General features: G+C 40.8%; 2 protein-coding genes and 1 long non-coding RNA gene across 9 annotated transcripts in view; 2 read left to right on the top strand and 1 right to left on the bottom strand.

The window, feature by feature from the left end:
* The window catches only part of LOC110487033 (guanine nucleotide-binding protein G(o) subunit alpha-like), a 34,118-nt gene extending 21,659 nt beyond the window's left edge, over positions 1–12,459 (top strand). For 2 of the 3 annotated variants that reach the window (XM_036941812.1, XM_036941813.1), the window contains exons 8-11: positions 835–964; positions 1,274–1,345; positions 5,327–5,414; positions 12,072–12,459. In XM_036941812.1, the coding sequence (XP_036797707.1) occupies positions 835–964; positions 1,274–1,345; positions 5,327–5,414; positions 12,072–12,262 (481 nt within the window). In that variant the 3' untranslated portion in view covers positions 12,263–12,459. The remainder of the gene's footprint in view (positions 1–834; positions 965–1,273; positions 1,346–5,326; positions 5,415–12,071) is intronic. The other variant, XM_036941814.1, reaches the window with a different exon arrangement.
* Positions 12,460–12,629: 170 nt separating this feature from the next.
* On the bottom strand, positions 12,630–14,150 carry LOC110487048. The gene is made up of 2 exons (XR_005035627.1): positions 13,420–14,150; positions 12,630–12,994 (listed from the first exon to the last, which is right to left on the bottom strand). It is a non-coding gene; the product is annotated as an uncharacterized LOC110487048 (long non-coding RNA).
* A 3,425-nt stretch (positions 14,151–17,575) lies between these two features.
* Positions 17,576–23,430, top strand: LOC110487040 (B-cell receptor CD22). 5 transcript variants are annotated; one of them, XM_021558941.2, is made up of 11 exons: positions 17,576–17,850; positions 19,695–20,057; positions 20,259–20,408; positions 20,493–20,759; positions 21,055–21,166; positions 21,266–21,311; positions 21,890–22,023; positions 22,119–22,163; positions 22,249–22,290; positions 22,546–22,605; positions 22,928–23,430. In XM_021558941.2, the coding sequence occupies exons 1-11, from the start codon at positions 17,787–17,789 to the stop codon at positions 22,932–22,934; spliced, it is 1,290 nt and encodes a 429-aa protein (XP_021414616.2). In that variant the 5' UTR covers positions 17,576–17,786; the 3' UTR covers positions 22,935–23,430. The 5 variants fall into 5 exon arrangements, with proteins under 5 accessions (XP_021414616.2, XP_036797703.1, XP_021414614.2 ...); XM_036941808.1 differs by having other exon boundaries at positions 20,163–20,408; XM_021558939.2 differs by having other exon boundaries at positions 19,682–20,057; positions 20,163–20,408.
* The last annotated feature ends 969 nt before the right edge of the window (positions 23,431–24,399 follow it).

Genomic DNA, 24,399 nt, shown 5'->3' with positions numbered 1-24,399 from the left:
ATTTGAATGTACAGAGATACTGTGACGAGATCCTGATATTGTCTTGCCATAACTCCACCTCATGTTTCGCCATGATAATGCACAGCCCCATGTCTCAAGTATCTGTACACAATTCCTGGAAGATGAGAAATGTCCCAGTTCTTCCATGGCCTGCGTACTCACCAGACATGTCATCCATTGAGCATGTTTGGGATGCTTTGGATTGACGTGTACGACAGCGTCTTCCAGAATCCCATTGATTTTGGAACTCATTTCCCTTGTGCCTGACACCTTGTGTGGACAGAAGGACAAATCAATGAAATGTGGAAGTTGGAAACATTTGTGATGGGCGGGTGTGAAGTTATTGTTTATTTTTCCAGTCAATTATGTTCAACATTCTGAACTATTTTCATGCATTTGAATGGATCTGTAAGTTATTTTGCTTCATTGATGTTGATCACATTTCAAGATGACACAGGATATAATTAGTGACATTGAAGTTCTGTTAACAACGACATTAAATAAATATTGTTTTTCTTACCACATGTTGCATCTGGCCACTGCTGCCAATAACTCTCTCCCCAAGTGACTGTACCAATCTGTCAAATCTTTCTTCAGCTTTACATCAGTTACATGAAGTCTGTCCATTGTTCATACACTATTTATGGTGTTTTGCTTCAGTGCTTTCAACCTTTTCAACCTCAAACTTACAATATCCCCCGTGGAGGGTGATGTACATATTTTACAAGTCTTTGGAAATGAAATGATTGACACCAGAAGCTGTAGCCTGTTAATTTGTGTTGTCACCTCATGTCTCTAAGTTGTGAGTAAAGTTGTCTGTCTGCCTACCTACAGGATGTATGATGTGGGCGGCCAGCGGACCAAGAGGAGGAAGTGGCTCAGCTACTTTGACTGTGTCCGGGCCGTGCTGTTTGTTGTGGCGCTCAGTGACTACGACATGACCCTGACGGAGGACCGCTCTATGGTAATAGATAGTAGATACCATTTAGCAGAAGGTAAGGGAGTTGGAGCTGTTCAGTCTCAGCTTTGATTAAAAAGTAGAGGGGGATGTTGTGTACCCTACAGTACCTTCTCTACGTCAGAACAATGTATCAAACCAGTAGAATGGCCTAAAGCTGTGTATGGTACCATCTAATATTTGAAGCTGACAGATTGAGTGAAACTTTGTTTAGATCTTTTATGTCCAGTATCATTGATTTTCTTCATCCCCCCCTTTTATCTGTCTCGCTCGCTCTGTTCAAATCTCTCTCTGTTCTCTCTTTCTCCCTCTTAGAACCGGCTACAAGAGAGCCTTGAACTCTTTACCTCCATCTGCACCAACATAGTTTTCAGAAGTACCTCATTGGTAAGTTTTCACATGGAGATTGTCTGACAACACCTACTTAACAAATGTCTGCCATAACACAGTCCTCTGAACAGATTGCCTTTCCCAAACATTGTCACTCTTAAGTAAAACCATTACACACTCAATCAAGGTGAGGGTTTCTCCTCTGGCCACTTCCAGTTACCCACATTCAGCTGCAGGTAGAAGTTGCCCTTGTTGACAGATCTAGCATCAGATTAGCCTACCACCCAATTCTTACCTTATTTCAATTATGGGGAGAAATTATGTGGTTTTAGAGGAAACATCTTCCTGTACTCCCAATGTCACGTGCTTGATGTTGGGGCTGTCTATGCGGTGTGGCAGAGCCCAGGGCCACGTTCAGGCATATCACATATGGAGCTGACATGATTCCTTCTTCTACACGTCCGAGAGGCCTTTCTGTTCCACATGACACGGCTCCTTCTGAACTTTCCACAGCGTTCAAACATGTCGCCATCGCATCATGGTGTTTAATTGACTGAGCTGTATAAATAAAGGTTAAATAAAAGCACAACGCTGTGACCTGCTGAGGGCAACCCAGTGGATGTAATTAAAGCCCATGGAGTCCCCAGAGTGCCTCCTGCTAACCACCTCTGCCCAGCCAGCCGCAGGCGGCACAACTGCCTCTAATTGCCTCAGACACAGGCAATTACCACACAAGGGTCATAATTGAGGTGATCTCAGTTCAGCTCTGAGGCCGGGAGGACTGTTTATAAAAAGCGTGTAACGAGCTTGTTTTAATTTGTCTCGTTTAGACTGTAAAAGGTTTTAAAAGACGTTTGGACTGTGGATGTGTGAGTCATAATCAGTTTTCTGTCGTTAATTACACTCAACAAAAATATAAACGCAACATGTAAAGTGTTGGTCCCAAGTTTCATGAACTGAAATAAAAAATCCCAGAAACGTTCCATGTGCACAAAAAGCTTTTCTCTCATGTTGTGTACAAATGTATTTACAGTGAGTATTTCTCCTTTACCAAGATAATCCATCTACGGGTGTGGCATATCCAAGAAGCTGATTAAACAGCATGATCTTTATACAGGTGCATCTTGTGCTGTGGACAATAAAAGGCCACTCTAAAAAGTGCAGTTTTGTCACACAACGTGATGCCACAGATGTCTCAAGTTTTGATCAAGTGTGCAATTGGCATGCTGACGGCAGGAATGTCCACCAGAGCTGTTGCCAGAGTATTGAATGTTCATTTTTCTACCACAAGCCAACGTTATAGAGAATTTGGCAGTGCGTCCAACCAGCCTCACAACTGCAAACCACGTGTATGGCATTGTGTGGGCGAGCGTTTTGCTGATGTCAATGTTGTGAACAGTGCCCTATGGTGGTGGTGGGTTTATGGTATGAGCAGGCAAAAGCTATAGACAACAAAGAAAATAGCATTTTATCGATGGCAATTTGAATGCACAGATACCATGACGAGATCCTGAGGCCCATTGTCGTGCCATTCATCTGCCGCCATCACCTCATGTTTCACCTCATGTTTGCATGATGATGCGCGGCCCCATGTTGCAAGGATCTGTACAAAATTCCTGGAAGCTGAAAATGTCCCAGTTCTTCCATGGCCTGCATACTCAAACATGTCACCCATTAAGCATGTTTGGGATGCTGTGGATTGATGTGTACAACAGCGTGTTCCAGTTCCCGCCAATATCCAGCAACTTTACACAGCCATTGAAGAGGAGTGGGATAACATTCCACAAGCTGCAATCAACAGCCTGATCCACTCTATGTATAGGAGATTTGTAACTCTGCTTGAGGCAAATGGTGCTGACACCAGATACTGACTGGTTTTCTGATCCACGCCCACATTTTTTTATGGTATCTGTGACCAACAGATGCACATGTGAAATCCATAGATTTGGGCCTAATGAAGGCTTTTCAATTGACTGATTTCCTTATGAACTGTAACTCAGTAAAGTCTTATTTTTGGTGTCTGGCCATGCCCTACAACAGACAACCTCCCAACTAATTTCTCTTGTCTTTCACCTTTTTAGGTTATGTTACTGGTATCTCTTTCTCTCTTACAAGCTAATGATGTGCATTTGGAAAGTATTCAGTCCCCTTTTTCCACATTTTGATACATTACAGCCTTACTCTAAAATTGATTCAATTGTTGTTTTTCCCCCCACATCAATCAACACACACTACCCCATAATGAGAAAGCAAAAACTGTTTTTATAATTTTTTTCAAATGTATTAAAAATAAACTGAAATCACATTTACATAAGTATTCAGACCCTTTACTCAGGACTTTGTTTAAGCACCTTTGGCAGTGATCACAGCCTCCAATCTTCTTGTGTATGACTCTGCAAGCTTTGCACACCTGCATTTGGGGAGTTTCTCCCATTTATTCTCTGCAGATCCTCTCAAGCTTTGTCAGGTTGGATGGGGAGCGTCGCTGCACAGCTATTTTCAGGTCTTTCCAGAGATGTTCAATCGGGTTCAAGTCCAGGCTCTGGCTGGGCCACTCAAGAACATTCAGACTTGTCCCGAAGCCACTCATGCGTTGTCTTGGCTGTGTGCTTAGGCTCGTTGTCCTGTTGAAAGGTGAACCTTGGCCCCAGTCTGAGAACCTGCTCCAGAGCGCTCAGGATTTGATCAAGGATCTCTGTACTTTGATCTGTTCATCTTTCCCTCGATCCTGACTAGTCTCCCAGTCCCTGCCACTGAAAAACCTCCTCACAGCATGATTCTGCCACAACCATGATTCACGTAGGGATGGTGCTAGGTTTTCTCCAGACATGATGCTTGGTATTCAGGCCAAATAGTTCAATCTTGGTTCATCAGACCAGAGGATCTGTCACTGAGGAGTGGCTTCCGGCTGGCCACTCTACCATAAAGGCCTCATTGCGGAGTGGTGCAGAGATGATTGCTCTTCTGGAAGGTTCTCCCATCTCCACAAAGGAACTCTGGAGCTCTGTCAGAATGACCAACGGGTTCTCGGTCACCTCCCTGACCAAGGCCCTCCTCGCCTGATTGCTCAGTTTGGCCGGGCGGCCAGCTCTAGGAACAGTCTTGGTGGTTCCTAACTTCTTCCATTTAAGAATGATGGAGGCCACTGTTCTTGGGGACCTTCAATGCTGCAGAAATGTTTTGGTACCCTTCCCTAGATCTGTACCTCAACACAATTCTGTCTTCGACCTCATGGCTTGGCTTTTGCTCTGACTTGAACTGTCAACTGTGGTACCTTTTATAAAGACAGACAGTGTGCCTTTCTAAATCATGCCCAATCAATTGAATTTACCACAGGTGGACTCCAATCAAGTTGTAGAAACACCTCAAGGATGATCAATGGAAACAGGATGCACCTGAGCTCAATTTCGAGTCTCATAGCAAAGGCTCTGAATACTTTAACATATCTTGTTTTTCTTTTTATAAATATGTAAACATTTCTAAACCTGTTCAGTTTGTCATTATGGGGTAGTGTGTAGATGGAGGATAAAACCTTTTTCAAATCCTTTTAGAATAAGGCTTTAACGTAACGGTGGAAAAGGGGAAGAGGTCTGAATACTTTCTGAATGCACTGTTTATTTGTTACTGTGCTTTTCACAGGTTTGACACCAGCTGTGGACCCTGAATTGAAAAACTATATCAGTGTTTTTGGTTCTCTTCTAGGAAGATATTGTGTGTCATGTGAGTTGGTATAGGTCAGGAGTGACACAGTAGAAGGAATGTATGGGATAGTGTGAGTTGGTATAGGTCAGGAGTGACACAGTAGAAGGAATGTATGGGATAGTGTGAGTTGGTATAGGTCAGGAGTGACACAGTAGAAGGAATGTATGGGATAGTGTTAAAAGGTTTACTTTTAGAAATGCAGCTTTATTGATTTTATTATCTTTGTCCTCAGAAATTGTTCAAATGTTGACATTGATTTAGCTATTTATGCTTGTGCAATTAAGCTCTAGTCTATCAGAATGATATATTTTTGTATTGTCATCAAATCTTTTTCAGATTCTGTTAATGAACAAAAGTGACCTCTTCCAGGAGAAGATCTTAAACTCAGGAAGGCATTTGCGACTCTACTTCCCTAGTTACAAAGGTAAAATAATAATATTGGTATCAATTGTAGTTAGTTTTTGCTGTTGTCCAAGTCAGTCAATCCAAAAACATGTGGAAATGTACTTGTCAAAAATTATGCCTGATTATTTTAGGAATAATGCAAATCTGTTTTATTCCTCTGCTGATTTAGCGAACACCATTGCTTTTAGATAAAGCTGTGAAGAGAATAAAATGACCTCTCTTCACGTGTGTATTCTTCGGGTACAGTTGAAGTTTGCATACACCTTAGCCAAATACATTTAAACTCAGTTTTCACAATTCCTGACATTTAATCCTGGTAAAAATTCCCTGTCTTAGGTCAGTTAGGATTACCACTTTATTTTAAGAATGTGACATGTCAGAATAACAATATAATTATTTATTTCAGCTTTTTTTCTTATATCACATTCCCAGTGGGTCAGAAGATTACATACACTCAATTAGTATTTGGTAGCATTGCTACCAAACGTTTTGGGTAGCCTTCCACAAGCTTTCCATAATAAGTTGGGTGAATTTTGGCCCATTCCTCCTGACAGAGCTGGTGTAACTGAGTCAGGTTTGTAGGCCTCCTTGCTCGCACACACTTTTTCAGTTCTGCCCACACATTTTCTATGGGATTGAGGTCAGGGCTTTGTGATGGCCTCTCCAATACCTTGACTTTGTTGTCCTAAAGCCATTTTGCCACAACTTTGGAAGTATGCTTGGGGTCATTGTCCATTTGGAAGACCCATTTGCGACCAAGCTTTAACTTCCTGACTGATGTCTTGCTTCAATATATCCACATTTTTTCTTCGTCATGATGCCATCTATTTTGTGAAGTGCAAGAGTCCCTCCTGCAGCAAAGCACTCCCACAACATGATGCTGCCACCCCCATGCTTCACGGTTGGGATGGTGTTCTTCGGCTTGCAAGCCTCCCCCTTTTTCCTCCAAACATAACGAGGGTCATTATGGCCAAACAGTTCTATTTTTGTTTCATCAGACCAGAGGACATTTCTCCAAAAAGTACGATCTCTGTTCTCGTGTGCAGTTGCAAACCGTAGTCTGGCTTTTTTATGGCGGTTTTGGAGCAGTGGCTTCTTCCTTGCTGAGTGGCCTTCTAGGTTATGGTGATATAGGACTCATTTTACTGTGGATATAGATGCTTTTGTACCCATTTCCTCCAGCATCTTCACAAGGTCCTTTGCTGTTCTGGGATTAATTTGCACTTTTCGCACCAAAGAACGTTCATCTCTAGGAGACAGAACGCGTCGCCTTCCTGAGCGTTATGACGGCTGTGTGGTCCCATGGTGATTATACTTCCATACTATTGTTTGTACAAATGAACGTGGTACCTTCAGGTATTTTTGAGGTCTTGGCTGATTTCTTTTGATTTTCCCATGATGTCAAGCAAAGAGGCACTGAGTTTGAAGGTAGGCCTTGAAATACATCCACAGGTACACCTCCAATTGACTCAAATGATGTCAATTAGCCTGTCCGAAGCTTCTAAAGCCATGACATCATTTCGGGGAATTTTCCAAGCTGTTTAAAGGCACAGTCAACCTAGTGTGACCCACTTTAATTGTGACACAGCGAAATAATCTGTCTGTATACAATTGTTGGAAAAATTACTTGTCATGCATGAAGTAGATGTCCTAACCGACTTGCCAAAACTATAGTTTGTTAATTAACAAGAAATTTGTGGAGTGGTTGAAAAATGAGTTTTAATGACTTCAACCTAAGTGTATGTAAACTTCCGACTTCAACTGTATGGTCAATATGGATCCTGGTGGCTATTCAGTGCATTTGAAAGTAGACTTATTCCACATTTTATGTTACAGCCTTATTCTAAACTGGATTAAAATAAATATATTCCTCATCAATCCACACACAATACCCCATAATGACAAAGCAAAACAGGTTTTTAGAAATGTTTGCACATTCTTTTAAAAATGAATATAACTATTTACACAAATGTTCAGATCCTTTACTATGAGACTTGAAATTGAGCTCAGGTCCATCCTGTTTCTATTGATCATCCTTGATGTTTCTACAACTTGATTGTAGACCAGTAAATTAAATTCATTGGACATGAGTTAAAGGCACACACCTGTCTATATAAGGTCCCACAGTTGACAGTTCATGTCAGAGCAAATCCTAGCCATGAGTTTGAAGGACTTGTTCGTAGAGCTCTAAGACAGGATTGCGTCGCGGCACAGATCTGGGGAAGGGAACCAAAAAATTTCTGCACCATTTAAAGGTCCCCAAGAGCACAGTGGTCTCCATTTTTTTTAAATGGAACATTTGAACCACCTCTTTCTAAAACTGACTGCCCAGCCAAACTGAGCAATCGGGAGAAGGGCCTTGGCCAGGGAGGTGACCAAGAACCCGATGGTTACACTGACAGAGCTCCAGAGTTGCTCCAGAGTTACTCTGTGGAGATGGGAGAAGATTCCAGAAGGACAACCACATCTGCAGAACTCCAACAATTAGGCCTTTATGGTAGTGGCCAGACGGCAGCCACTCCTCAGTATAAATCACTTGGGAGTTAGCCAAAAGGCATGAGAAACAAGATTCTCTGGTCTGATGAAACAAATATTGAACTCTTTGGCCTGAATGCCAAGCGTCACGTCTGGAGGAAACCTGGCACTATCCCTACGGTGAAGCATGGTGGTGGCAGCGTCATACTGTGGGATTGTTTATCAGCGGCAGGGACTGGGAAACTAGTCAGGATCGAGGCATGGATGAACGGAGCAAAGTACAGAGATCCTTAATGAAATCCTTCTCCAGAGCGCTCAGGACCTCAGACTTGGGCCAAGGTTCACCTTCCAACGAGCCTAAGCACACAGCCAAGACAATGCAGTAATGGCTTCGAGACAAGTCTCAATGTCCTTGAGTTGCACAGCCAAAGCCCAGACTTGAATCCCATCGAACATCTCTGGAGAGATCTGAAAATAGCTGTGTAGCAAAGCTCCCCATCCAACCCGACAGAGCTGAAGAGGATCTGCAGAGAAGAGTGGGAGCAACATCCCAAATACAGGTGTGCCAAGCTTGTCGCGTCACACCTGTTACGAACTGGCTCGTACCCTGTAACAGAGGGAGACGATGGGGAGATAAAGAAATGTTGTGTCTTTGGCTATGCCGGATTAAGTGATATTGACATGCTATTCTATAAAATAATTTCTCTGTAATTAATATTACCTGATTAAGCTAATCAGGTAAATGTAATTAACTAGAATGTTGGGGCACCAAGAAATAATGTTTAGAGCTGTTATCTTCCGAATAAACTCTTAAAGACCTGGTAATCTTTTACCTCAATAGCAGTCAATTTAATCATCACTTTATTTAGTTTAATCTGAAAGTTGTAAATGATTGGTTATCTTCACGAACCCTGGCTAACAAGTTGAATCAGCAATACAAAATGTGGTTTAATTATTTATTTACTAAATACCTAAATCACACAGAATTACATCTACACAGAATTGATCATACATTGATTGCAAATTATGTCAAGGAAAACGTCCCTAGCGGAAGGAACGGATACGACGGCTGGTTACACAAAGAAAGGGTGTTGGGTTTGAGTGAAAGAGCGGGAAGACTAAAGAACAAAGGGAGAAGCTATGTCTCTATCGGGCCGTAGGCAGCTATGCTATCGTAAATACAGTGTCTTATGCATTCTAAATAACCACCCATTTGAAAAAGGAAAATGCAATCAATATTTACTCTGAGCTGTGCTTCGGTAGATTGGTCGTAGATAGAAGGCGGGGTGGTCCAGCATGGTTCTCTGATCCTCTGAAGAATGTCTAGTGGTGAATGGATACTCTGTCCATCCTCTCCTAGCCCACGTTTAGCGGACGGAGAGGGTATCACTTCTCTAGTGAATAAGAGTTCAAAGTTCATACCAAGTTGCCATACTTTTAAGCTCATGCTATATTCTGGCTGGTATAGTCGAATTTCATCCTTTCGGTGTGTTGACCGTCATCTTCACGTTGAAATTCGATGCTAATTTTGTTATGTTCTTGTCGTTCAACCAGAGCTCACGCTGATGTTGGCTTAGTTCTGTAGGTGACCTTCTTTTTAACGCGGGGACCACAAGTCCACGTCCTTGGAACAGGAAGTTACATTTTCGTAAAGGGGCTTATATAGGGTTGGGGGAGAGGGCCGTGTTTCATAGTTTACAACCGATGTCTGTTCACATGGGCCACTGAGTTGGGCATAGTTCACTCATGAAAACCATTTCTCTCACTTAGGAGCTAAAATTACATTTCATATTTAAACATTTAAATTGCACAACAATTCCATGTGAATCTGATAACTAGAATGTGTAGACTTTCCAAGATAGGACGTCAAACTATCATCAGTAATAATGTCTGACGCCAACTGATCTGACATCATATTCATTAAGTACCAACGCATATTTTCAACTGGTTAGTTTACCCAAATAGGGTTCCGTTTCCCACCATTTGATGTTCCCAGACTCTGTTAACAAAGGGATTTTCAATAGTCACATCGGTAGAGAGGGGAAAAAGGGGAAAGGTATTTATTGGGGTCATAAATCTCCCCCAACAGGCCAACTTTATGACAGAAATAACGAACATATTTATTAAATAAAGTAATATATATCTAAGTAACAATGGGATGTGTGTGTGTGTGAGTGGATGCTTGCATAGAAGGTGATAATGAGGAGTGTTCAGAGGTGCCAAAACCCTATTAAATAAAACAAGAGAAAAGAATTCGGCAGACAGTGGGAGTGTTAGCAAACATTTCTAAAATCCTGTTTTGGTTTGTCTGTGTGTGTTGATCAGGGGGAAAAACACTTGAATACATTTTTGAATAAAGATGTAACCTAGCAAAATGTGGAAAGTCAAGGGGTCTGAATACTTTCCGAAGGCACTGTATATGTCTGGTTTTATGATTCTATATTTTAGAGCTCAAAATGTACCCCCTGATTCGGTTTAAGCATTGTTTTAAGCAGTTCAGTGTTTTTGTATTAAAGTGTGAGAAGAAAACAAGGGGAAAACCAGGAAAAAATTGCGGAATTTGGAAAGACAAAAAAAAATCATAATTAGGCAAATTTGAAATGGTTTTAAAAAGCTTTACTAACATTTTCTGTGCATGACAGGACTTTAGAGCCTGTGTCATTTTGCGAAATGTCGAGGTCAATATCGGCTATGCACCGAAGAGGGAAAACGGTTGGGCCGTCCTAGAAGTGTTTTAGTGAAATATAATAATTTTGCCATTGAGACGTTTTTATCCAAAGGGACTTAGTCATGCGTGCATACATTTGAACATATGGCTGGTCCTGGGAATCAAACCCACTATCCTGACATTGCAATGCTCTACCAAGATGCATGACAATGTTATAAATGCTTTGTGAAGCCTCAATTGAATGATTTATTAAGCTGTGCTTATGCCACCCTTTTATAAAGCACAGGTTTGTAATATTTAACAGTGGGTTATGGTATATTTGACATTGGTGGTTGTCACACAGTTATGCCACTTGTATGAACCCTTTATAGAGCATGACATACGTTCTACATTTATATAGTGTTTAGAAAGGCTATAGGCTGCATGTCATTTTAAAGCTGGGACTGGTTTCTCCATATGGAGAATCCCTTCTTTGCAGGCATTCCTGTGTTACTGTGTTTTCTATGGGAATCCCCCTCCAACATACATCCAGAATCCACATTCCGGTTTACGCTGCCACATTCTTTAGACTGGAACTACTGCACTTTCCCCTGCAGCATGAGGGGACTCCTACTCATAGCATTCCCAATGGGAGTATCAAGGTACAAGACAATGGCTGGGGTTTAAAGTGCACCCTATTCTCTACATGGTGCACTACTTCTGAACAGAGGTCTATACGACACCATTTCAGACACAGCCACTCAGGAGCCAGAATGTCTTGCCTGGGGGGTTATCATGGCAGACCGATAACACCTCACTTATACACAGCCTCTCTGGTCCTAAGGGCTCTGTAACAGTCTTATATATTTCACTCTCATCCCTCAGAACTGGACGTGTGGTAATTAAAATGGAGGTGATTCAGTTGAGCTGCAGGGGTTGTTCTCTCTCTGTTTTTCCACTCTATAAAAACCAAGTTGTTTTGTGTGAACTTGTCACGGAACATAATTTCACTTGTTCACTGAGTTTCAGTTCATCATGCCTAAATGAGACATTTATCTCCAGACACTGGATTTTTTCAAACCTTTAAATTTGTCCATGATTTTGAAACATGTACACACCTAACTAATACTGTGAGTCCTTTATAAAAATACATCTAGGAGCAAGGCTCAGCAGACATTCACCGTTTTTCATTTTTAGGACGCATGATTGCTACTAAACATGTTTCCTTACAGCACTCTTGTACCAGAGTCAGTCTTTGTAATCGTGTGATGGAGTTGATGATGATATGGAATAAGCTACAAGCCTATGGAGATGGACAGGGGTGGACTGAGAAATATATTTGCCAGAGAATTTGTAACACCAGCTTTTAATTTTTTTGAGGCCCCCTTCATTAGCCAAATGATCACAGCACAAAAAAACTAAATTCACTTAAACATGGGCCAGCCCATCAGGCAGTTGTGGGAGATTGAACTTGAAATTCAACTCGTATACTTAACTCAATTGGGTATATGTCACTCAACTGAGGGGACTTCTCTGCTACGTCCCCTTATACAGGAGCCGACAGGGACGTGGATGCTGCCTCGCGTCACATCACTGGCATGTTTGTGGCCTGCAACAGGACCCCCAACAAGCTTGTCTTCCACCACTACACCACCGCCACGGACACACACAACGTACGGGTGGTCTTCCACGTCGTCATGGACACCATCGTCAAGGAGAACTTGGAGGCGGTCTCGTTGCTATAAGACCTGACCTGGGTGCATTTGACTGCATCAGTGCCTTTAAAGACACTTTCTAGATTTTATTGATGGATATTTGTTTTTATATAATTTAATATAGGTAATATTTACTAATATAGATGGACATTCCTCATTTGGAATTTTTTTCAATAATCATGTTGGTGTTGACATTTTGTTTTAATTCAATAAAATAATGTACAGGCCTTACTTGTCTTTGGTAATTATTTTAAGATAGTGGCAGATGTATGCCAAGCTTGAGTGGTTTGCATTAAAAATGTCTTAAAACATTTACATACAAATAGGTGTCTGGGTGAGAATTGTACAAATGTGTGAAGCAGGATTAATTTAGACCTATAGGGCAAAATCATTTGAGTGCAATATAAGATGTATTTATTCATTCAACAAAGAAATGAATACATATGTACATTGCTATGCATGACATAATATGATTTAACAGACGGGTATTACCCGTTAGGGGAAGTAGTAGTCAGACTGCGCATGACAGTACGCTAAAACAGACATTCTCACAACATTTGTGCCATATTTGTGAAAATGAGAAACATTCGCTTCCATCGAACATTATCAGTCCATCCACGTTCGCGGTGCTGATCATGCTTCCACACAGTCCAATGAGTCGAGCGATACGAACACGTCTGCTTTACATTGAAATAACCTTGAGCCATCCTGAACAAGTTCGCAGCTCTGCAGATTCGGTGTGATATCTTTGATACAAATAGCCTGGGAAAAAAACAAGACATTTTAATCAACATAATGCAACATTAACGAGAAAGTTCGTTGATGTTCAAGACCTGTGGCTGTTTGAGATTCATTTCCCCAAAATGTGGATTTTGAAAATAACAATTTGACTTTAAACTGATTATAATATGTCCTTTTCTAATCTAGTCCAAACTTGACTGTATAATGAGGCTGTAGGCTACTTGGTGGTGCGCTGGTGCTGAATGGACAGCTCCTTCATGATGACCCAGTTTCAGGGTGTCAAAACAGTTTGAAATATAAAAGTAGTCTACAAAAAAAAACATAATTGCACTACTTTTACTCTTGTGCCCTGAGCAATGTTTAACTTTTACGCACCTTTAAGCACTTTTACGCATTGGTGCGCATTGCTCAATTGGACATAAGTAATGTAAAATATAGCCTCTTACCATAGATTTAAGGACCGAATTCAGTCGACTGCTCGGTTCCGAGAGGATGCTGTTCACCGTAGACTCTCCGCTGTCCGCCACCGAATCGGTCTCGGACCTCCTAACATATGGTGATCTCCGGATCCCGGACAGCAAACCCGATGCTCTGCCCACCGAGTAGTAGCTTGGGCCGGAAACTTGCTTGTACCATGCTTCGGTTGGGTTGCAAGAAACCAGCATGGAAATAGCTACAATTACTAAAGCAAGTTTAACGGACCTCTCCATGTCGAACACTGTGTGAAGTTCTCGTTCTTGCGCTCCTTTCTCCCTATAACTTCACCCCAATGACAACTTGGTATATGTTTTTTTCTTATTGTCCTCTCTTATATAGTGACCTCGTGATCGTATTTAAATTTCGTCAACTAGGCTACGATAGAGTGGGTGATTCATATTCCGCTTGATAGAATATTGTGTGGATTGATCCGTTTTACGCGTTGGAGAGCCAGGGACGTAGGCTTGTGGAGTCTGAAGGGGGGTATGGTGTCAGACATGATCTGACGTTTAATTTAGATTAAGCGAATATATTTGTTTATAAAACTGCTGAAGAGTAGTAACGTCAGGTTCTGCACACATCAAAACACTTTAACCACTTTAATTTTCTGACGATTTACAAGGTTTACAATTCACAATGCTGCTCAAGTTTCCTATATACACTGCTCAAAAAATAAAGGGAACACTAAAATAACACATCCTAGATCTGAATGAATGAAATATTCTTATTAAATACGTTTTTCTTTACATAGTTGAATGTGCTGACAACAAAATCACACAAAAATTATCAATGGAAATCAAATGTATCAACCCATGGAGGTCTGGATTTGGAGTCACTCAAAATTAAAGTGGAAAACCACACTACAGGCTGATCCAACTTTGATGTAATGTCCTTAAAACAAGTCAAAATTAGGCTCAGTAGTGTGTGTGGCCTCCACGTGCCTGTATGACCTCCCTACAACGCCTGGGCATGCTCCTGATGAGGTGGCGTATAGTCTCCTGAGGGATCTCCTCCCAGACCTGGACTAAAGCATCCGCCAACTCGTGGACCGTCTGTGGTGCAACGTGGCATTGGTGGATGGAGCGAGACATGATGTCCCAGATGTGCTCAATTGGATTCAGGTCTGGGGAACGGGCGGGCAAGTCCATTTCAACAATGCCTTCCTCTTGCAGGAACTGCTGACACACTCCAGCCACATGAGGTCTAGCATTGTCTCGCATTAGGAGGAACCCAGGGCCAATCGCACCAGCATATGGTCTCACAAGGGGTCTGAGGATCTCATCTCGGTACCTAATGCAGTCAGGCTACCTCTGGCGAGCACATGGAAGGCTGTGCGGCCCCCCAAAGAAATGCCACCCCACACCATGACTGACCCACCGCCAAACCGGTCATGCTGGAGGATGTTGCAGGCAGCAGAACGTTCTCCACAGCGTCTCCAGACTGTCACATGTGCTCAGTGTGAACCTGCTTTCATCTGTGAAGAGCACAGGGCGCCAGTGGCGAATTTGCCAATCTTGGTGTTCTCTGGCAAATGCCAAATGTCCTGCATGGTGTTGGGCTGTAAGCACAATCCCCACCTGTGGACGTCGGGCCCTCATACCACCCCCATGGAGTCTGTTTCTGACCGTTTGAGCAGACACATGCACATTTGTGGCCTGCTGGAGTTCATTTTGCAGGGCTCTGGCAGTGCTCCTCCTCGCACAAAGGCGGAGGTAGCGGTCCTGCTGCTGGGTTGTTACCCTCCTACGGCCGCCTCCACGTCTCCTGATGTACTGGCCTGCTCTGGACACTACGCTGACAGACACAGCAAACCTTCTTGCCACATCTCACATTGATGTGCCATCCTGGATGAGCTGCACTACCTGAGCCACTTGTGTGGGTTGTAGACTATGTCTCATGCTACCACTAGAGTGAAAGCACCGCCAGCATTCAAAAGTGACCAAAACATCAGCCAGGAAGCATAGGAACTGAGAAGTGGTCTGTGGTCCCCACCTGCAGAACCACTCCTTTATTGGGGGTGTCTTGCTAAATGCCTATAATTTCCACCTGCTGTCTATTCCATTTGCACAACAGCATGTGAAATGTATTGTCAATCAGTGTTTGATTTCACAGAAGGGTGATTGACTTAGAGTTACATTGTGTTGTTTAAGTGTTCCCTTTATTTTTTTGAGCAGTGTTTTTATTAATGTTATGTTTTTATTTTATTGGAAACCCACTGTGAAGTTTAGCATATAGCCTACCTAGCCTACAGTAAACCTTAAAAAAAAAATAGATTTCTCAGTTTGAGTTTTTTCAATTGTAGTATAAACTATTCTCTGTTTTGACTAATATTAATTTTAGGTTTCACAAATGTATGGTGCATGTTCATATAGTTGGTTTATTCTATACATCTTCTGTGTGGAATAACGCATATATTTGGGAATAATTTACTTCTGGAAATGTGAGTCAAACACAGTAGTCTGCCACCATGTGGACAATGTACAACACCACACACAATCACTTCAGTGTAACAATATTCTCCTTATTTGGTCTGGACCGCAGCAGAAGTTGTGATTGGCAGGCCTACTTTTTTTGCACTGAGGTGAGGGTACAATCTGGGTCAACGCCCTCAACCTCCACAGGTCTCTCTGTTCATGGCTAACATATAGTATAAGTGGAAATGACTTACAGTGCCTTCAGAAAGTATTCACACCGCTTGACTTTTTCCACATCTTGTTGTGTTAAATTGACTGAGGTTTTGTGTCACTAGCCTACACACAATACCCCATCATGTCAAAGTTAATTACAAATGAATTACAAATTAAAAGCTCAAATGTCTTGTTTCAATAAGTATTCAACTCCTTTTGTATGGCAAGCCTTCTGTTGCATGGACTCACTCTGCAATAATAATGTTTAACGTTATTTATTTTATGACTGTACCCCACACATACAATTATCTGTAAGGTCCCTTAGTTGAGCAGTGAATTTCAAACAGATTCAACCACAAAGCAAGGTTTTCCAATGCCTCCCAGAGAAAGGCACACAAGGGCACAAAAAATAAGTAGACATTGAATATCCCTTTGAGTATGGTGAAGTTATTAATTACACTTTGGATGGTGTATCAATACACCCAGTCACTACAAAGATACAGGCATCCTTCCTAAATAAAAGTTACAGTTCAATGGCTGTGATCGGTGAAAACTGAGGATGGATCCACAACATTGTACTTCCTCCACAATACTAACATAAATGACAGAGTGAAAAGAAGGAAGTCTGTACATAATACAAATATTCCAAATCATGCATCCCGTTTGCAATAAGGCACTAAAGTACAACTGCAACAAATGTGCCGAAGAAATTAACGTTATGTCCTGCATACAAAATGTTATGTTTGGGACAAATCCAATACAACACATCACTGAGTAACACTCTTCATATTCGAGCATGGTGGTAGCTGCATCATGTTATGGATATGTTTGTCATCGGCAAGGACTAGGGATTTTGATAGGATAAAAAGAACCAGAATAGGCAAAATCCTAGAGGAAAACCTGGTTGAGTCTGCTTTCCAACAGACACTGGGAGACAAATTCACCTTTCAGCAGGACAACAACCTAAACACAAGGCCAAAGATACACCATTATTGCTTACCAAGACAACATTGAATGTTCCTGACTTAACTCGGCTTGAAAATCTGTGACAAGACTTGAAAACTGCTGTCTAGCAATGATCAACAACCAATTTGACAGAGCTTGAATAATTTTTAAAAGAATAATGTGCAAATGTTGTGCAATTCAGGTGTGCAAACTCTTAGAGACTTACCAGAAAGACTCACAGCTGTAGGTGATTCTAACATGTATTGACTATGGGGTGTGAATACTTATGTTAATTAGACATTTCTGTATTTAATTTACAATAAATGAGCAACAATTTCTAAATAAATGTTTTCACTTTGTCATTATAGGTTATTGTGTGTAGATGGGTGACTAAACAATCTAATTGAATCCATTTTGAATTCAAGCTGTAACAAAACAAAATGTGTAAGAAGTCAAGGGGTATGAATACTTTCCGTTGTGCCTGTGGTAAAATGACCTGATTTGGTTGCAGAGAGTGTCTCTGATGTCAACAGGACTCTCACTCAGCTCATTAGCTTGCTGATACACACAGACGTTTTGATGACACTTGCAAAGACAGTTGCAGGGCAGCTTCTGATGAGTAACTCCAAGCCCCAAAATGCATTGACACAAAACGTCTGTGTTTTAAACTAGATGACTGAGGTTCACTCTGCATTTCTGACTGCTATATTAAGAACTCCGACTCAAGTGAAGGACCTTAGAGAGATTGCTGTTTGGCTACAGAGATGAGTGTTGGGCTGACACAACCCATCTGTATGGAAATAGCTCTGGCTCTACTCATTTTGCCAGGTAAGAACGACAAAGGAAATAAAAAAATAAACACTAGGAAGTAATGTATTATATGTATCATGTATAATTAGTGGTATACAATGTATTGTGTCATGTTGGAGTCACTTTTATTGTAAAATAAGAATAGAATATGTTTCTAAACACGTCTACATTAATGTGGATGCTACCAGGATTACGGATAGTCCTGAAATAATCGTGAATAATGATGAGTGAGACAGTTACAGACACAAATATCATACCACTCCAAAAATGCTAACCTTCCCGGTTATTGTAAGGGTTAGCATGTCTTGGGGGTATGATATTTGTGCACTTGTAACTTTCTCACTCATCATTATTCACAATTCATTCAGGACTCTCCATAATCATGGTAGTATCCACATTTATGTAGAAGTGTTCAGAAACATAGTCTATTATTATTTACAATAAAAGTCTAGATAAGAAAAAGTGACTACAAAATTATACAATATTGCACTATAAGTTCATTTGTCCAAATACTTGACACCTTAAAACGGGGGGACTAGATACAGGAAGTGCATTCATTTCTAAATGGTCAAATATATATAGGAAAATACCTTCAGATGAAAGGCGACATTCTGTATTGTCACCTCACATAAAACATAAAACATTTGATCTCAAACCCAAATGCTGGTATAGAGCTTCACTGTCTAAATACAGTGCCTTGAAAAAGTATTCATACTCCTTGGATTGGTATTACAAAGCGGGATTTACATTTATTTTATTGAACCTTTTTTTTGTCAACAATCTAAACAAAATAACATGTAATGTCAAAGTGGAAATTATTTTATTCATATAAATTAAATAACAAATATAGCTGTTGCATAAGTGTTAATCTCCTTGAGTCAATACATGTTATAAACACGTTTGACAGCAATGACAACTATGTGTCTTCTTGGGTAAGTCTGTCAGAGCTTTAGCCACCTGGATTGTGAAATATTAGCCAATTATTATTTTCCTAATTCTGCAAGTTCTGTAACTGTCACCAATGGGGCGGCAGGGTAGCCCAGTGGTTAGAGCGTTGGACTAGTAACCGGAAGTTCAAATCCCTGAGCTGTTGTTCTGTCGTTCTGCCCTGAACAGGCAGTTAACCCACTGTTCCTAGGCCGTCATTGAAAATAAGAACTTGTTCTTAACTGACTTGCCTAGTTAAATAAAGGTAAAATAATAAATAAATAAAAAATGGCCTCATGGTAACATCCCTGAAAAGTTTCCTTCCTGTCCTGCAGCTCAGTTCAGAAGGACGACTCTATCTTTGTTGTGTCTGGGTGGTTTATAACATCATCCACAGCATAATGATTAACTTGACCATGCTTAAAGATATATTCAATGTCTGATTTATTGTTACCAATCACTGCCATTCTTTATGAGGCTTTCCAAAGGTTCCCTGGTCTTTGTAGCTGAATCTGTGCTTGAAATTCAATACTTGACTGATTGACCTTACAGATGTTGTATGCATTGGGACAGAGGAAGGGTAAATCATTCAAAAATCATGTCAACCCCTATTTTTTCACTCAGAGTGAGTCCATGTAACTTATTACGTGATTTGTTTAGCCAAATTTTACTCAATCTGAACTTAAACAAAGGGGCGGAATACTAATGCAACAATTATATTTTAGTTATGACATTTTTATTCATCTTTAAAAAATGATTGAATTTTTCTTCCATTTCTTTGAGTATATTGTTGACCAAAAAGTGACAATTAAATCAATTTTCATCCCACTTTGTAGCACAAAAAAAAATGTGAAGCAATTCAAGGAGTATGAATAATTTGGCAAGATGCCATAAATACATAGTGTAAATCAATAAAACATAGATCTTTGTTTCAGGGGTTTTGTGCACCGACTGGCTTGTGGCATATCAACCGAAAGAGATCTGTGCAGTAAGAGGCTCTTCTGTTGTCATTTCATGCACATTTCACTATCCTGAGAAACTTGATAACAAGAACCTAACAGTGGAAAAAGTCATGTGGAGTCAAGGGAGGAAACAGTTTTTTGATGGCCCTTTCATCACTGAGAGTAATAATAGAACTCATAACAGCACCAAATTTGAGTACGTTGGTAACAAAGTTCATAATTGTTCTTTGCAAATCCACCAAGTAGAGCAGAGAGACAGTGGAGAATATGCATTCAGATTTGAAACTAACAACGGCAATTGGACGGGAAAGAACGCTACAAACGTGAATGTTTCTGGTATGTCTGTTTTCCATCATTTGCTTCAAAAGTGAAATGTTCTTAGGTCACCATTGCATTGTCAATAGATTAGGACATTTACAGTTGTTTTTTCTCCACTTTTAGAGTTGTTCATTTCGATGACAACACCCAAAGTAGGCGAACCAATAAAAGAAGGGGATTGTGTGAATCTGACCTGTATGTACAACTGTTCATCTGCAGTTATGTGGTTCAAGAACAGAAAACCCCTGCAAGAGGAGTCCTCAACTCTTTACCTCCGTGACATATCCTTTCAAGACTCTGGAAACTACTCATGTTCGCCAAAGCATTACAACAGACCACTTTCTGAGGTTATCAGGGTCAATGTTGAATGTGAGTAAAGGAAGGTTTTATCAACAAGTAACACTGTTTTCTAAAAAGTCACTGATGGAGGAATACCTGTCTGATCTCTTTCAGATGGCCCTAGGAATACCTCAGTCTCAGTCTGGCCGTCGTCTGAAGTTTTGGAGGGTAGTGATGTTACTTTGACCTGCAGCAGCAATGCTAACCCAACATTGAACTACACTTGGTTTAAAATAGATGGAGGCAGTTGTCTGGAAATGGTATATCAGGCTGAGCTACAGTTTAATGTTACTCTCACTGGTAATAGTGGGAAATACTTCTGTGTCGTCAGCAATAAGCATGGAAGACAGAATTCCACTATTCTATCACTGAAAGTCAAAGGTAAGTACAATAACATGTTGTAACCACAACGGGTTACAAAGAGTAACAATTCCAACAATCAGAAATCTGAACAACTTAAATGCAAAAACAAATGCACTTGTCTTTTCCTAATAGCACTGACTTTTCTTATAACTTCTTTATTGAGGACAAATGTGTTTACTATGACTGTGATATGTGGTTGTCTCACCTAGATATCTTAAGATGAATGCACTGATTGTAAGTCACTTTGGACAAGAGCGTCTGCTAAATTATTTAAATGTATTTTAAATGATAATGCTTTTGTGTTCATATGCAGATCATGCAAAGGGGATGGTAGCTGTGACACTCACGGTACTTATTGCAGTTCTTGCTGTTGTGCCAATGATTATCATTGTGCCTATGGTTGCTTGGCATCTTGTTGCTCACAGGTACGTTTTACCCACTATTTCCTCAAACTAATATTTTTAGCTGATTTACTATGCATTCTAAATGAGTCAAAATCATGCTGCCTATTTGTGTGTCCCCAGGAAAAAGACTACAGCACCAAAACCACACACAGAAGAGAACACACAGGTGACAATATGTTTTAAACCGTTTGTTACCAACTATGTGTTCCCAGCCATGTGTTCCCAGCTATTTGTTCCCAGCTATTTGTTCCCAGCTATTTGTTCCAGCTATTTGTTTTGGGCTATGCACGTATGTCATATTTGTGCTTTTGTGTTGCAACCAAACAATAATTCTTACATCCTTATCCTCAAACTAATTGTGATGATAGTCATGCAGGGTCAATGTTTGAACCCAATGCAGTTGCAGCACAGTGTGCCACAGCTATCACATGTACAGAACAAAATGCAGGCAGTCACTATTTATGCAGTCTTCACCACAAAAACACCCACAATGTTCGTGGTGAGACACAAGCAGAAAATCCTGCAACCAGTATAGACTGTAATTGTATATGTCTGTGTGTGGGTAGGAGCAAGTGTACTGGCAGATTCACAGAGGAAATTGATGTGAAAGTGTGATCATTTACAATAAGGAAGTGGAAATATCGTAGCTGAACTTTGTTTTGCCCAGATATTTTTTAACTATTGTGCAGAAAGTTCTGCTGTTCACTGCCAGTATTTTCTCTGTCTCTATCTCACTGTGTCTAGACCACAGAAGCGCATGTAACCAGCCTCACATCAGACTGTAGTCTGACAGAAGAGTGGAGAGAGGAGGAACCATCGCAACAGGAAGATGTCAGCTATACAACAGTGCACACCAACACCAAGCAAAGGGCAAACATGTAAGTAAAGTGATAATTGATTAAACAATACACAAATCAATGGGTGATGTTACCTTAACCAACTGCACTGTGTTTGTGTTCACGTCCTCTGTTAGAGAACAGCAGAACGAGGAAACTACGGCCATCTACAGCTCTATATGGTAAGACAGCTACTTTAAAGAAATACACTTAATATGAACATTTTATTTAGATTTAGACAATATGCTTCTGTTTCCACATGTTCAGGGAGCAACAAGCCAAGGAGGACCTCTACAGTGTAGTATCCAGGTACCAACCAGTTATATCCTCTCTGCAACAAGGACAATGACCGTCGCAATGACAGGCCTGCGTATAAAGGGAATGTAGTTTTACCAACGACACTTCTTCATATTCTAACGGTATTCTAAACAGCCATGTTTTTAGACCTAGTATAAACCAGTCTTTATCAACAATGATTTGAATAATAACAATTAGAATGTAAAAGATAATGATAACAACAATAGAATTCCACAACCATGATAATGACTGTGTTCCTGTTTGTAGACCCACTCCTAGGGGGAAACAGGCCCAGGATGACCCAGTCATCTACAGCACTGTGTTCAGGTAACACATCTCAACTAAGACTTTGTGTCACTTTGGCTGCGTTTAGACAGGCAGCCCAAATTCTGATGTTTTTTTTTCTTCACAAATTTTTTTTTTTTTTACCAAGCAGATCAGATCAGCTCTGAAAAAGATCTGATGTGAAAAGATCAGAATTGGGCTGCCTGTGTAAGCATAGTCTTTGCCTTGGTGTTTTAAAATAAAACAAAACATTATGATCATGCAGTTCTATTACCATAAACGTAAGGCAGATATTTTCAGAAGTAAAAATCTAATCTGTGTTTTACAGTGTACATTGACCCAAAATACTTTATTTTGGTTTCAGGCAGTAGTTGAGATGTTGCCTGGCTAACCAAACTCCTTGCTCCGGCCAACCGCTATGCCACGCCCACAGATGTTAGTGTCTTCCGAGTCTGGATCGGAGTACCTTCCTGACAATTTCTAGAATGCAAACACATTCTAACCACTCGGATTGGTCCCAGAAACTGATGGGTTGGGCCAGAGCCAGTACACACGTGGGTAAAGCGCATTGATAGAGGACTCATCTTTTTATCTTTGACATAGCGTCTGTGACAGCATGTGCAGCACCATTTAGGCTATCTTCATTTTGAAGTAGTTAATTTTCTTCTTCAGGTTGGCTGATCCCTCCTGATGACCCGGTTGGACATGACTCCAACATGGCCACCAGGAGGGATCAGCCAATAAATGTTGGAAGTCTCATCCAGTTGATTACATTAAAATGGTGGAAGCCCTCAAAGGCGCTTTTAAAATTCTTCATTGGCTTTGATACTCTGATTGGTTAGAGATTATCCAATTGCTGATGACCTAATTCTGAAAAAATTGAATAAATTTAAACTCTATGTGACATGGTACAGGTGTCTTCTTTTGTTAAGCCCATAACCATGTGTGTGATGTATATACTTCTGTTTTAAAGTAGATTTGTTTAAGATTACCAAGAAACACTTTGGCCCTGATTTAGCCCACTGCAGAAAAAAAGCACTTTAATTTCATTGTATGTACTTTATAGCTATCCTTAGCCATTATACTTTACAGTCTTAAGTAAAAATGTAAATAAATACATGAAGCGTATCAATCTAATTTATTTAGGTTGTATTTGTTTATGCAAATCCAAACATTAATCCATCACCTCTCCATGTGCACTCCTTCTGTGACCTACAGGGGATGACATAGAAACTCTCCTCTGAAACCCTGTTAAATGACAGATTTCCTCATAGAAATAGATCTAGATCCATCACAGAACATACGACTTGAATGGAATGTTCTTTCTAATAATTCCACTTCCAGGACTACTCTCCATTTTCTGAGCTGAAGCATCACCATGGCATAGCCCCTTGACCCATGACCTCATCATCTGAAGGTCATCCTGCTTTCCGGCTCCCTGAGCGAGACGGCCGGGTGCAGGGGATAGGAAGGCACCTTCTCGAAACTGCGGAAGACCCTGGCTCTGGACACAGAGAAGAAGGAGAGGTGACCCTGGTCACAGTCCACTTACAGCCCAATCTTACCAGGGTGCTACTGAGAGAGGTAGGGCTGAATGTTTCCATTGTGGCAGAGTCCTGAGTTCCCTTTCCTCAGCCTTGCAGTAGTGTTCTCCTGAGTGTCTGGCTCATCCCCTTTTTCTTGTTCTACCTCCCTCTTTACTTTTTGATACCTCTTTTCTTTCTCTATGTCTCTCTTTTCTGGACCTACTCTTGTCTTTTTCAACTCTTTTTTTGAACCACCTTGCTCTCTTCCTTCTGGCGTCCATAGAGACCATTCCCCACTTCCTGTTGTTCT

The sequence above is a fragment of the Oncorhynchus mykiss genome, chromosome 13, assembly GCF_013265735.2.
Source record: "Oncorhynchus mykiss isolate Arlee chromosome 13, USDA_OmykA_1.1, whole genome shotgun sequence".
Taxonomy (NCBI): domain Eukaryota; kingdom Metazoa; phylum Chordata; class Actinopteri; order Salmoniformes; family Salmonidae; genus Oncorhynchus; species Oncorhynchus mykiss.
Note: the sequence above shows the minus strand (reverse complement) of the source record. Positions and strands in the feature narration are given on the sequence as shown.

Bases quoted from the DNA above. Each gene is read 5' to 3' on its own strand.
- LOC110487040 (XM_036941808.1), top strand. From the start codon at position 17,787: ATGAGTGTTGGGCTGACACAACCCATCTGTATGGAAATAGCTCTGGCT. The intron at 17,851-19,694 runs GTAAGAACGACA...TCTTTGTTTCAG, and splicing joins GGCTCTACTCATTTTGCCAG to GGGTTTTGTGCACCGACTGG. The intron at 22,024-22,118 runs GTAAGTAAAGTG...GTCCTCTGTTAG, and splicing joins ACCAAGCAAAGGGCAAACAT to AGAACAGCAGAACGAGGAAA.